This window comes from Sinocyclocheilus rhinocerous, unplaced genomic scaffold (genome assembly GCF_001515625.1).
Source record: "Sinocyclocheilus rhinocerous isolate Xijiao unplaced genomic scaffold, SAMN03320098_v1.1 scaffold459, whole genome shotgun sequence".
Classification (NCBI taxonomy): domain Eukaryota; kingdom Metazoa; phylum Chordata; class Actinopteri; order Cypriniformes; family Cyprinidae; genus Sinocyclocheilus; species Sinocyclocheilus rhinocerous.
In genome coordinates, this window is record NW_015666159.1 from 73,051 (window position 1) to 87,355 (window position 14,305).

Sequence of the window (14,305 nt, forward strand, 5' to 3'; positions counted from 1 at the left end):
CTGTCAAAATCTACACTGTCCTATCAAAAAAAAATTTGCCAAAAATGCCATAAAGAAATCTTAAAAAAAAAAACTTAATGACAATGCTTTATAAAAACATTCATCCTGGTACAATCACTGATCCAAAGTGAATCCAGTATTGCTAATGGCTTGCTTCCAGTGTGAAGTGTCCGTGACCCTCATCAAGCCTCCCATCTGGACTTTGAATGGAGAGACCTTGCCGTCAGGGCCCAATGTCCGAATAGAGAACCAAGGGACTGTCCAAAAACTGACATTCAAAAAAACCAGCTCTGACATGAGTGGGACAGTCAGGTTTACCACAGGGAAAGCCAAGACTAGTGCCAAACTGACAGTGCTGTATCAAAAAAAAATTTGCCAAAAATGCCATAAAGAAATCTTAAAAAAAAAAACTTAATGACAATGCTTTATAAAAACATTCATCCTGGTACAATCACTGATCCAAAGTGAATCCAGTATTGCTCCTAATGTAATGTCCATCCCCTTGAAACAACTGTTACTTTTCTACAGCTATCAACCAACTTTCCTATTATCAACACTATTGACAAGTAGTAATAAGTTTTTAAAAATAATAAGTTTTTATTATTATTTGTGAGATAGAGTCTATTTTGCTCTCATATTACTCATATTACTGGTGTCTTCAAGGAAACCCCTTGGTATAATATCCAGCAGACATTTTCCAGCTCTCAAGGAATTCATTACCTTATCCTGTTCAAAGTCAATGTTTTTATTCACTGATAGGTGTGCTTGGTGAACTAGGCTTGGCTGGTGAGGCTGGGGATGAAAACCCACTCTGGTAGACTCTCAGGAGGACCTTGTGTTTAGTAGCTGACTCTGCACATCTGCGCTGATGCTCCTCCAGGAATTCTTTGAGCCGTGTGGTAGTGAAAGTCAAGGTCTGTCGACGCAGCTTCTTTAGATATGAGTCATGAAGCCATGAATGACTGAGGCAGTCCTTAATGGTGGGTCGACACCTGAGGAAAAAGTCCATAAAATCAGTCAAGTTATTATGATATCTACTATATTTATTCTTCATAACTAAGGACATAACAAAACAAACATAATATCTACTATATAAATGTTGAATTTTAAAAAGGCAGTGCTGATTTAAACATTTTAAACTTTTCAAATTGTTCCTGGAGCCTCCCCAGGACTTCACATTTTGGACATATCCCTTTTTTGGAAACCAGTCGAATTAACTCATCAGCTGGTTAGTGGAGTATTCTATCATTTGGCCTGGGTGTGTCCAATAAGTAAAACATTCAAAATAGGGGTAGCCAACCCTGCTCCTGGAGTGCAGAGTACAGTTCCATCCCTACTTCAGGAAGAATGGAAGTTTTGAGTAATCCTGAAGACACTGACTACTGTGTTTGAATAGGGTTAGAATTAAATTCTGCACAAAGTTAATCCTCCAAGAGCTACCCCTAATCTAAAATGTGCAATGGGGTGGAGGCTCCAGGAAAACCCTTGTACTAAAGGGTTGTTTAACTGATACTCACCATGGATAGCCATTTAATGTCTTCTTTAAAAAACTGGAGGCACTTTGGGAAACCTTAGTGTAGAGCTTAGTTGAGTCAAACTTTGCGGCATGGATTTTGGTCTCTGTCAGTTTTGGGTCTTTGTCTTGGAAAGGAAGTCTACCGCTGAGCCTACAGTATAAACGAAGTGACTTAAAATTAGATTCCAATTAATGAATAATGTTGTTTTAAAGAAAAATAGTATTAAGTAAAAGAAGCTTAAATATGTTCTAAACGGGAATGTTTATTTTTCTATTGCATGTTACTGCTTCTCTTAAAAATATACCACAATACAATAGTAAAGTTGGTTGCAACTTCTGTTTGATGCCAACTTTAATTCCTTTATAGACTGGACTTACATAATATAGGAAAGAACTCCCAAACTCCAGATGTCAGCTGGGGGTCCTACTAGATCCCCTTTCAGCAATTCTGGAGCTTGAAGAAGGCAAGAAACAGGTCATTTATGTCAACAAGACAGGAATAGATATTTTAAATCAATATACAGAGAAATGTTACAGGTTAAGAATTCTATGTTGTGCATACCCATGTACTCCAGAGTCCCAAGTTCTCTGCTATACTGTTTGAGGGATAGGGGGTTAAACCTTTGAGCACTGCCGAAATCTATGATCTTAATCACATTGAGGTTGGTGACCATGATGTTGTCTGGCTTAATGTCCAGATGAAGAATTCGGCAGTTGTGGAGATATTCTAAACCTTGAAGGATCTGGACAATGAAACCCACTACATCATCTTCAGAGTAACAAAATCTGGAAGAGAAAACAAGAGTCATCTGAGAACACTGAACTTCATTTTCACAACCCAGTTAAAATAGATAATCTATCAAATCTTGACCATACTGGACCAATACACACCTGTCAATGAGACTATACAGGATCTCTTTGCCTGTGCAGTACTCTGTTATGAGTACAAGGTAGAGAGGTGTAATATAGGCTTCATGTAGGGCCATGATTCTTTCACAACGGAGGGACTTGAGGATCTCATACTCCTTTATGACCGCTTGCTTGGCCTGCTGATCATAGGGAATAATCTTTGCTATAAACATCTTGCTTGTTGAGTTTTCTTGGCAATCCCTTATCACTCCAAAACGTCCCCTGTCAAAAAACGGATGAGTTGTGTAAAAATGCTTGCATAATTGATTTGTGAACTGTATAATTAGATGGAGAATTATTAAATAAAATTAATAAAAAAATAAAGGAATAACAAATATAGGAATTCATTTTATTTTCTCACCTGGCTTTCTCGTCTAAAAAGCTGTATGGTTTCTGAGGAACTCCTTGCCTCAAAGTGGTCTCAGTTTTGGTGGAGGATACCACTCTTTCCATAGGTGTCTCTGGTGTGGGTGAGCTTGCTCCTTCTCCTATTGGACTGATACTGCTGACCAAGATCACAGGAGGAGAGATAGGGGTGGGAGCAACTGAACAAGTGGCTGGAACATACGAAGGGACAGGGGAAATTGATCTGCCTATTGAGGGTGGAGCTGTGTATGACCTTGCAGATACAGTCTGGGTTTGGGTAACAGGGAGAACCATGTTGATAGTGCTTGTTGGCTTGGGGTGAACAAGAGGAGGGACTGACGTCTTTGAGTGAGAAACGGGCACCTCAGAGGAAGTATTTGTGACATCACCAGACTGTGCAGGAATATGACTAATGGACTGACTAACACTTGGTTCTGCTAATGTAGAAGCAGATGTAGTCACAGCAGCAACAGAAAAAGGAGACAAGGGGTGTGTGTTCATTTCAGCAGGCTTATAGAGCGGTGGCACTGCAGAACAGAAGTTATGTACACAGAAATGTATTTCCTTAATCCAGAAAAGAATTATGAATTCACATATCCAGTTAATTAAATCTTGTAACAAAAGCTAATATTACCAGAACAATGAACAATGATCAGTTTTAATGCTGTACAACTGAACTGCATGCATAGTACCTTCAGCGTTAATTCTCACTCCCTTTGATACATTACTGTACGGCCCTTGGCCAGCTTTATTTACACATGCCACACGGAATTGGATGGTGGAACCAGTCGTAAGTACAGAGGAATTGTAGAAACAATCAGTCACGCCTGTAGCTTCAGTCACCCACTTATCATCACCTACAGATCAAAATGTGAAATTTTAAATCACTGCACACAATGAATGGCAAGGAGAACACTTTTAAAAAGATAACAATATTTAACACAGAAGTACATGATAAATAAGTATATGCCAGATGTACAGTATGCCCTACCATCACATTTTCTCTCAAGTGTGTACGTGCAAGGAACTTTGGAGTCTGATGGTTTCCATCGCACCAGAGCAGTGTTATTATATATCTGTGGAATCTCTGGGCTTCCTGGTCGTTTTGGAACACCTTAAAATGCGATATAAACACAAAATATGGATTAGAAAATAACTTTTGCAAGTTTAGCATATACAGTAATGAACAAAATGTAAGAACACCCAAACATCTGCTTGGCATTAATGCTATACTGAATAATAAGCAACCTTCTAATGCTTACAGGCTATGGACAGTATACAGGAAGTAGTAGCAGAGGCCAGGTTATTAGAGGCGACACATTCATATATTCCTGCATCCTTCTTAGAGGTCTTCATGATCATCAAAATTTGCCTTCCATCTGGGTAGGCCACTAAGCTCATTCTGTCATTAATCTCCAAAGTTTTCTTATCTATGAGCACAGGAGAAAGGTTCATTGTTGGAACACTACTGTTTTCATAATTAAAAGAAAAGAAAATAAATAAATGAAAAAATACCTTTTATCCATAATATTTTTGGCTCAGGACTGCCAGCTGGAAGACAACTAAGAGTCACTGGATTTCCTTCAAGAAGAACATGGTCCTTTAGTGTAATATGGAAAACTGGAGGAAAATCTGAAATAAAAGGATAAAGTGTTAATTGGAGTTGCTGATCAAAACTGTGGCAGTTGTTCAAAATGACACTTGACATATCAGAAGTAGAATTATTTTAATGAAATTTTTGTTTTACCTTCCTTCGGAATTTCAGGTGCATTTGATTTTGATGGTGTCCTGTCTCTCTTGCCTCTGGACAAACCCCATCTGTCCCACCTAGACCTGATGTCAGTTTCAGGAGCTGTCAACAATGAATCACTTTAATGTAGTTTTGTGATGAATGTCTTCATCATTTGCATACATTAGGTTCCAAGGTTTAACTTGCAGTACACTAGTTACAGTATAGTACAGTATACTTAGCAACAACTTACATGCTTGGCAATAAGTGTTGGAATAGTTTTCTATCACTGAAAAAAAAATGTATTGCAAAAAAACTCAATAATACATACTCTGAGAGGATTGTATAGAGTGTGAACTAGATGAGGAGATCAGTGTCTCTTTGGATGATGTAGAAGCAGTTTGTGAGGGAACTTGGTTCTCAGGATTATTCACACTCTTGTGAATGAGCCCATCAGATTGAGAGCGGCGATGATGAGAGAACAAAGGTGTTTTCTGTTCTTCATTTTTAACCTCCTCCTCTCCCTCGCCCTTGTCAGACTGACTTTGTTTTCTAAATGAAAATCCAGATACTTTTGACTCAAACTTTTTTCTCAGTGCCAGAACTGGCGAATCACTGATTTTCTTTATGTCTTGCTTCTCTTCTTTTAGAGTTTCTTTATCACTGTGGGGTTTAGTTTCCCTATGCTTAATGTCTTTTGACTTACTATGCACTCTATCAAATATTCCTGAAACATTAGATTCAAATTTACGTCGCACTGCAAGGACAGGTGATTCAGCAACCTTCTTACTATTTTTTTCAATATTTTCTTTCTCTGTATCCATAGTGTTATCAGAGCTTCCCATCTCAACTTCTTTTTTGTCTAGAGACTTGCTACATCCCATTGCCCAGGTAACACGCCGTCTGTTAGCTACAGAATCTGAGGTCTCCTCTTTCCCTTTTTTTGATTGCAGTTTCTTTGCACGCATAGAGAATCTTCCAATAAGTCCTAGGCCGGGTTCTTTCTCCACCTCCCTGAGGTCTTGGACAGACTTGGATTTTTCCTTTAATCCTCTAGGTCCAAATTCCAATGGGGCACCTACAGGGCGAGGTCGATAAACCTCTTCATTTGATTTCCGTGGGAGAACAGGTGAGTTTTCTTCAGACTTGGTCCTTGTCAATCGTTTTAGGCCATGTGTCAAAGATGATTCCCTCTTCTTAAACCTTGCCTCAAACATTTCCTCTGAATCAATATCTTTAATATCAGTTCTAAGAGTTGGGTGATATGCAGAGGAAGCAGAAGCATAAACAACTGGATGTCCAGTGGTAGGTTGAATATCCGGCTCTGAGATTTTCAAGATAGGGGTGGGTAACACTGCGACAGATGATGCCTTTTTGCCATTTACCTGCAATTTACTGGAATAATTTGAGGATATGTCATGTGGAAGTATATCAAGAGAAGATTCAGTACTTTTATTTATCTTTCCTGGCACACAGTCTTCAGAGAACATGTGCTCTTCCATCTTCTCTACCTTCTTATCACTGTCATCTAATATAGATGCAGGCTGAGATGTATTCATAATTTGGATGGCACCAATAGCCTCTTCCTTAGATTCCTGTTTATTTTCTATGTCTGGAGTTGGTGGTTTGGAAGAAATTTCTCTTGGAAACACAAGCTTTGTACCATCCTTTGTTTGTTCTGAGAGAGGAGATGTGGCTTCCAACAAGTTATGGTCCCCAGAAAAAATGGAGGGAATCTCTAGTGGGGCTCCAGATCTTCTATGTAGTGAAATTGACTCAGAGTTTCCGTCCCTTAAAGAAGACCTCTTCCTTAATGCAGTATTTGGACAAGTATCCTCAGGGCAGTCAGAGGAGAATGCCCGAGGAACTTCTGAATCACTCAACTTGGCACGTCTAAAGTTACGATCCAAAGAAGCAGTTCGCCTCTCATTATCAACACCCAGTGTCTCAAGCAGGGGGCCACGAAGACCACTCATGTTCTTGTCAACAGTGCCTCCTCTTAGCAACCTCTGCCGCATAAGATCCAGTTTTAGAGCATAATCTTCCTTGCTCAGCCTCCCTGTCTTTGGGCTATTGCTCCTGTGTGGCAGCTCCATGGAAACCGCCTTTTTCATGTGCTTTTGGCCTTCCTCTGTAGTATCGTTCATATTACCATCTTCAGGTGTGATCTGTAGAAGAAGCGCACTATCAGCAGAACTCCCTCTTCGCATTAGTGCTCTTCTGGATTTGCCTGCTACCTGTTCAGCTTCTACACTGGAACCCCTTTGGAAGGATTCTTTCAAGTTCACAGTCCTTTCTGCAATCTCCAGGTGGTCTACATCCCTCTGTCCATCAGTTGTCTGACATTTTGTGATGTCCTCCAGCCAATTAATGTTTTTTTGGTAGGACTCATTGGATCCTCTAATGACATCAACATCATCCTCATGGATCTCAGTCAGTGACATCCTTGATCCAGAGAACATCATTGTGTGAGGCATAGGGATGAAAGGAAGTTCATCGATGTCCTCATCTGAATCGGAGGACGACGATGGAGGTGGTGAACCATCTTTAAGGTTTCTGGGTACAGCAAGGGACACATGGCTTGAAGAGTCATCCAGCAACTCTGATATGGATCTCATCACCATTTTAGATTTGTATCTAATGAGTGAACACTGAAACAGACATAAAAAAAACAGTTAAGAAATTAACATTGTCATTTCTTTTATAATTAATTTATAATTAATGCATTTTTTTTTTTAAATATATAGGTTTTTAATCGCTTACCTGCCATTTCCGTCGGGCTAACACTTGCTTATGTAATGTTGTGTTGATACTCTTTCCCTTTACCAGAGACTAAGGAGAAATGTCAATTAGATTATTGTGTTCTAAAAATACATTTCAAGCCAACAACATCTCTGTCTTGAAGAGTCAGCAACTCTGATATGGATCTCATCACCATTTTAGATTTGTATCTAATGAGTGAACACTGAAACAGACATAAAAAAACAGTTAAGAAATTAACATTGTCATTTCTTTTATAATTAATTTATAATTAATGCATTTTTTTTTAAAATATATAGGTTTTTAATCGCTTACCTGCCATTTCCGTCGGGCTAACACTTGCTTATGTAATGTTGTGTTGATACTCTTTCCCTTTACCAGAGACTAAGGAGAAATGTCAATTAGATTATTGTGTTCTAAAAATACATTTCAAGCCAACAACATCTCTGTACACATGACCAGAACCTCTTTAGAAGGTAGGTGTTAAAGTTACCAGATGTTAAAGTGATTAATTAAAGGGTGCCTGAAGATTTCTTTTAAATTGCATTAATTAGTACTGCAGCCTGTTTGATATTCCATCTTACCTTGAACCAAGGATGAAGAAGACATTCTGTGGCATCAGGTCTCCTGAAGTAGGAATGTTTGAACAAATTTAAGACTGCATAACTCCATGACAATTACAACAGTCTGACATATTTACCTCAGAGATTGTGGTGCAATAAACACTTACAGTTTGCTTGCTACAAGGAGCTTTATGATGAATCCTTTTGCTTCTCTGCAAAGGTCTTTGAACATGCTCTCCTCAAAGGCAACATTATAGTTCCTGATGTTCAGCAACGTGTCACGATCATTTTCCCCAGCAAATGGAGAAACTCCTGTTAGGCTGTAAATTATATGAATGAAAAAGACATGGTACATAATTTCACACCTAGCACTAAATGCAAAACTCCAACAGTGGTGAGTACAAATTGGTAACACTTTATTTTGATAGTCCACTTTAGACATTCTACTAACTATAAGTAACTTTGCAATTACAGTTACTTTGTCAACTACCAGTCATTAGGGTAATTGTAGACTGTCTCCTATACTGACATTAAGTGATTAAGTCTTCTAACTTTGCAGGTCTACTAACCCTAACCAAACAGTCTAATACTTTAATGAGAGTTAATGGACATGTAGTTGAAAACATATAGTTGGTAGAATGTATAAATTTGACTATCAAAATAAAGTGTAACCTACAAATATACATACCATAAGTAAGTGATGACACCCACTGGCCTGTGGAGAGAAAGATAGCTTTAGAAAATATAGAGAATTAAATTTAACCATCTGTCAAAAAGGTAGGTATAGCGATGGTCTTTTACCAAATATCTGTAGATTTAGAGATGGGTGACTGGTTTATAATCTCAGGAGCAATAAATTCTGGTGTGCCGTATTTGCAGTACAATTCTTCATTTGGTTTGACTTTCAAAGCATTGCCAAAATCACAAATACGAATGTGATCACTTTTTTGGTCTGCCATGAGGATGTTTTCAGGCTGAAAGACACACATACTGTATAGTTACTCGACCCTGACATGTTAAAAACAGTAATTTGCAATGATTAGCAAAGCATTTAGTAAATGGTACAATCTTATCTGTTGACCTTTATATCAAGGTGAATTATGTCATTCTGGTGAAGATAGTCGATACCCTCAAGTAGCTGCCGTATGATAGACCGAACCTGCAAACAGAACATGAACATTAATTCTGTGGATTATATTAATCTGTCAGTAATTCACTGGTTTTGTTTTAACATCACGCAGCAGCAAATAATAGTTACAGAATACACAGTTAAAACACCAACCTCAGATTCTAAGATGGTTGTTCTTTTTGTTATTCTTTCCAAAAGTTCTTCGTGGCACCTTTATAATCATTTAAAGATAATAACGCAAGCAAACATCTTTTTTAACAGAGATAATTAATCAGAGGGAAAGGATACAGTTCAGTAATAATGACCACTACACTTCTCTTTTCAAATGCATCATAGAAGTGGATGATCTTCTCATGGTCTAACTCTGACAGGAGGGTCATCTCTCTCAGAGCACAAGCTTTTCTCTTTGCCCATAACGAAATGAATTTTGCTGCAAATATTTGCCCATTTGTCTGTGTCACTTGCTTGATGTATGAAAAAGCCCCTCTGTGAGCAGGGATATTACAGACTTGTCAGATCCAAATATACACAGCATACTCTTAATAATAATGAAAGTATTAACAGGACTATCCTTGTGGAAGTGTGTCTGACCTGCCAATTTCTTTGTGTATGTCGTAGTAATCAGTCAGTCTACGCATCCTCCGTAGAATTGTGCCTTCATCTTCCATTTGCTCTTCCTCCTCCTCCACATTTTTGGCTGTGAAATTGTAAGTACACCCACACACATTTACTTTGCTATCCATAGACATGTAAATAACATTACCCTATTAACTTTAAATATACATAACTAGATTCTTCTGGGTGAATTATTCTCTACATCTGCTTCCGGCTAAGCCATATTCAAACTAATCTGTATTACTCACCAGTATGAACAGTAAGCTCAGCTTTACAGGACACTGACCCAGCCTGGTTCTTTGCAGTGCAAGTGTAGACCCCTTCATCCTCTGGCTGAGCATTGAGAACCACAAGCGAGCACTCTCTGTCATCATACACAAAGGTAAAATGACTGCTCTCTTCCAGAAGGACATTATCCTGCAAGTCAAATTGCACAAATGAGTGGAATCACTAAGGACAGAATAAAAACTGTTCAGTGAAATTTCAGTTGGCATGACAATCAAAAGTGCAAACTGACCTTGTACCAAAGGATATCAGGGTCAGGTTTCCCATCTACAACCACAGCAAAACGAGATGTTTCCCCCACACACACATCCAAGTCCTCCATGATGGTCTCAAATGAAGGGGGCACTGAAATGTACAGGAAAAAACCCAACAGAACATTTTAAAATGGAAAACTTGAAGCAGGATCAATGCAGACAATTAATACTCAAGTATAAAGAAAAAAATAAACTCTGTCTTTGATTTTATTTAATTGGTTATTGTGTCATGTCATGAGTTTTAAGTCACATGACACACAAGAACATATGAGTTTTGATGTTACTGATGTTTTTGATGTTTCATTACTCCAATGAGTTTATTATATTACTTTAACCCTACCTTTATATCCCACAATCTAATGGCATCACACAAAAGGTTATATTATTGGAACTGTGATACTGGATTATACATCAATATTGTTGATCAATGTTTTGATTATTGCTTGGTATACTAAGTGGTTAAATCTCTTCAGATTAAACTACTGGGGTTGTTTGGATTACTTTTATGCTACTTTTATGTCCTTTTTGGATCTTGTATTTTAATTGTATGGACAAGAACAGATTCTTTACTGTAAATATCTTTTGTGTTCCAAAGAAGAAAGAAAATCATAACAATTTGGAGTTTGATGAGTAAATGATAATATATATATTCTTAGTCATACATATTGTCAACATAACTGTATGTTGACTATTCCTTTAATAAGACACCTGGTTGAACGTGCTGGAAGGTTTTTGCAACTACAGTACTACCCAATAATCACACATACTAAGATGTATGTGCATTATCTGGAAAGTACTGCATTCTAATTATTGTCTGCAGACATCAGAATAACATCTCAAAAGGAGCATATTTTCATATATTACATAAACATTGTAAGTTTGTCAGAGCTAATAACATTGTGGATAGTGTGGTTGCACTTTGGGAGACCGGAGTGGGGTAAACCATGGACCTTATCCCTCTCCCCCACTTACCTTACTTTTACTGCTCTTCTAAGCAATGTCACTGATGTGCACCGAATATTTATGAGTTTAAAAGAAATGAGTGGCCAGAAAAAGGGCATTCACCTGCCATTGCCAGCTGCAGAGTGCAGAGGTCACTGCCATACTGGTTGTTTGCCATGAAGATCAGCTGACCTACATCCGTGCCTTTCACTTTGACAATGTGTAGGGCATGCTGGTCATCATCAGGCATGGTCATCTCTAATGCACCAGGTTTGTTGAGAAGCATCACTCCCCTTCTGGTAAACAATGGCTTACTTAACATCCACAATTTATATTGCAGTTGGAATGTTTGGTTTACATTTCACACAAACCTTTTCCACGTGCCTGTTGCTTGGACATGATTAAGGGTTATTGTGATGGTGACAGGCTGGTTCTCAACCACATACACAATATCAGGCTTGTCCAGAATGACTGGGGCTTTGTGTAAATACTGTCCTGTGATATGAAAAAAAATAATTTAATAAATGATTTCAACAAGTCTACATGCAATGTGCATACATCAGGCAATGACACAGCCAGTATTTCAAAAGCAAAAAGGTTTATGTGGGTTTGCTTTGGCCTGCTGAGATGATTCACAGTGAAGTGAGGCAATAGCTATGACAGCTGCATTCATTAAAAGTGCAAAACAGCAGAAGATACATGTGTCATCAAGGATATAATGAGAATATATATATGCCATCAGAAAGTAACAAATATCACCACATTTATCTGCTGTGAGTACAGACAGAATTCAAGCACAAATCTTCTCAATACCTCTGTCATAGAGCTGGACCAGGTCAGTGGGCTGTGAGGGTTTGCTGGATGCTTTTCCAGTAGTATTAAGGACTCTGAAGGAATAACACACTCCTTTAGAAAGAGAGGTGACTGTATAAGAGGTGTCTTTGAGGCTGGATGCAATGGTTGTCCACTGGGTGGAGCCTAGAGCTTGTTGTTGAACAATGTACATAAGTGAAGCAGGATCTGAAATGAACAAAAGACATGGAAAATGCTAGAGCAGTGGTTCCCAAACTTTTTGCAGCGTGCACCCCTTTCTAGTGTTTGACACATGTCAAGCACCCCCACCACCGTTCTCCGGTTAAACACCACATTTTTTACTGCAATACAAGTATAATTACAAGTATTCACTGTATACAGGGCTTGACATTAACTCTTTTGCTCACCAGCCACTGTGGCTAGTGGTTTTCCAAAATTACTAGCCACTCAGCATTTTCACTGGCCACAATTGCTAGAGGGAAGAGCAGGGAAAGATGAATGAGACAGAGGTAAAACATAAACTAAAACTAATACTAAAAATATAATTATATTTCAGCATTTATGCTATAAATTTAATTTGTTATAAAGCTTCTATTTCAAAAGTGATAGAAATGTGACTTTGGAACTTCCATTCCATTTTAGGGATAAGCTGCGTGGTATTAAGGAGTCATTTTAATCATCAGGAATATGTAAACAATATGTAAATAACAAAGGAAAGTTCTGTTTTACATTTTTTACCATTTTGTAATAATATCTCTAATAATTATAATACTTACAAAATATATCCTACATTTGGATGGAAAACCTACAGTACTACAACTATTACTGTAGCTGAGCCATTGAGCCTGAACCATCTGGCACACTGTATCCCATAGCTACATTGGTGTACATGGTTTTAAACATTGGATTCACAAACATACATAGCATACATATTTATAGACCTTGACAGGTTTTCTTTGATATACAATTCATTTCACCTGTCATGTAGAAAATTTAATTTGACAAAAACAGGTTTAAAGACACCATGAAATTAAAATTGACAGTTCTTATTTCTTAAGGAACACTGCAGTGTTTATTATAAATGGAGTATCCATGTAAAACTTTTAATTATTATTATTCATGTGCCCTAATAATCTTTAATCAAGAACATTAACTTCTCCTCCCCTTACAACAACATCTCTTCTCTAATGACGTGCTAAACTGAACTGAGCTGGATGATGACATCACTGAATGACATCACTGAATTCAATGATGAACTGCCTTTAACTGAAAATTGAGTGTCATTTTGCATTATTGACACACTATTTAATACTGTAAAGTTGCTTTGACAATCTGTATTGTTAAAAGCGCTATATAAATAAAGGTGACTTGACTTGACTTGACGTGTCCACCAGTGCGAGGGCTAGACAATAATCTCTCCTACCCAGCAGCCTGTCACTAACATGAGATCTCAGCGATAGAGTATTGCAGGGACAACTTACTTTTGTAAACCTGGAAACGAGCTAGAATTTTAGCACCTCCATTTCAATTGTCCTATATGAATGGGTTTTTGGTTAAATGCCTAAAATAATGTCTATGGTTAAGACAAACTCAAACTTTTCCCATTTTATTCTATGACAAAATACATCAGTAATACATGATTTAAAAAAAAATTACTTCTCTTTAAAAAAGTGATTGCTAACAAGTGGCTAAATTGGACTACAGAGGTTGTCAGGGACATTAAATGTCATCAGACCAAACAAGAAAACTCATCCACTATACAGCTTTTCACTCACTTTTACAGCCTCACTGTTTATAATCATTCTCTTTCAAACTAAACTATTCTCACTCAGACTTTAAGGAAAAGGGTGATGCTAACTTCTGAGTTGGCCTACAAAAATGTGTCATCACTGCAGCACTGCATTAGCAAACCACAATGATACACTCAATTCCAGATGGACAAAATCAAGTGACGTACCTTAATCAATACGTACGTAATCAAACTTATCACATTCTTCCTAGTTGTCAATTAAATATCACCGATCATAGAACATGATAAACTAACTTTACGCAAAATCTAAAGCAGCTGTTTTCAGATAAATGAGATATACAAAATGTCCAGAGCAGTGGGCCCCCAGGACCAGGACTGAAAAACACAGATCGAAGGAACTATCAAACCAGTTCAGTTAAAGGGTTAGTTCACCCAAAAATGAAAATTCTGTCATTAATTACTCACCCTCATGTCGTTTCAAACCCGTAAGACCTTTGTTCATCTTCGGAACACAAATTGAGGTATTTTTGATGGAATCTGAGAGCTGTCTGACCCTGCATAGACAGCAACGCAACTGAAATGTTCCCAAGTCCAGAGACGTAGCAAGGAGATCGGTAAAATAATCCATGTGACATCAGGGGTTCAACCGTAATTTTACGAAGCTACGAGAATAC

At 37.9% G+C, this 14,305-nt stretch overlaps 1 protein-coding gene across 1 annotated transcript in view; it reads right to left on the reverse strand.

Moving 5' to 3' along the window:
- Window positions 1-367: 367 nt before the first annotated feature.
- The window catches only part of LOC107731772 (striated muscle preferentially expressed protein kinase-like), a 27,548-nt gene continuing 13,610 nt past the window's right edge, over window positions 368-14,305 (reverse strand). The window contains exons 9-34 of the mRNA XM_016542945.1: window positions 11,882-12,088; window positions 11,440-11,563; window positions 11,192-11,364; window positions 10,105-10,217; window positions 9,836-10,004; window positions 9,564-9,669; window positions 9,261-9,458; window positions 9,126-9,183; window positions 8,925-9,002; window positions 8,645-8,817; window positions 8,532-8,558; window positions 8,011-8,163; window positions 7,865-7,907; window positions 7,596-7,664; window positions 4,852-7,171; window positions 4,539-4,643; window positions 4,307-4,423; window positions 4,054-4,221; window positions 3,783-3,905; window positions 3,484-3,648; window positions 2,787-3,318; window positions 2,408-2,647; window positions 2,079-2,302; window positions 1,895-1,970; window positions 1,518-1,667; window positions 368-992 (exon numbers count right to left, since the gene is read on the reverse strand). Of these exons, the coding sequence (XP_016398431.1) occupies window positions 746-992; window positions 1,518-1,667; window positions 1,895-1,970; window positions 2,079-2,302; window positions 2,408-2,647; window positions 2,787-3,318; window positions 3,484-3,648; window positions 3,783-3,905; window positions 4,054-4,221; window positions 4,307-4,423; window positions 4,539-4,643; window positions 4,852-7,171; window positions 7,596-7,664; window positions 7,865-7,907; window positions 8,011-8,163; window positions 8,532-8,558; window positions 8,645-8,817; window positions 8,925-9,002; window positions 9,126-9,183; window positions 9,261-9,458; window positions 9,564-9,669; window positions 9,836-10,004; window positions 10,105-10,217; window positions 11,192-11,364; window positions 11,440-11,563; window positions 11,882-12,088 (6,158 nt within the window). The 3' untranslated portion in view covers window positions 368-745. The remainder of the gene's footprint in view (window positions 993-1,517; window positions 1,668-1,894; window positions 1,971-2,078; window positions 2,303-2,407; window positions 2,648-2,786; window positions 3,319-3,483; window positions 3,649-3,782; window positions 3,906-4,053; window positions 4,222-4,306; window positions 4,424-4,538; window positions 4,644-4,851; window positions 7,172-7,595; window positions 7,665-7,864; window positions 7,908-8,010; window positions 8,164-8,531; window positions 8,559-8,644; window positions 8,818-8,924; window positions 9,003-9,125; window positions 9,184-9,260; window positions 9,459-9,563; window positions 9,670-9,835; window positions 10,005-10,104; window positions 10,218-11,191; window positions 11,365-11,439; window positions 11,564-11,881; window positions 12,089-14,305) is intronic.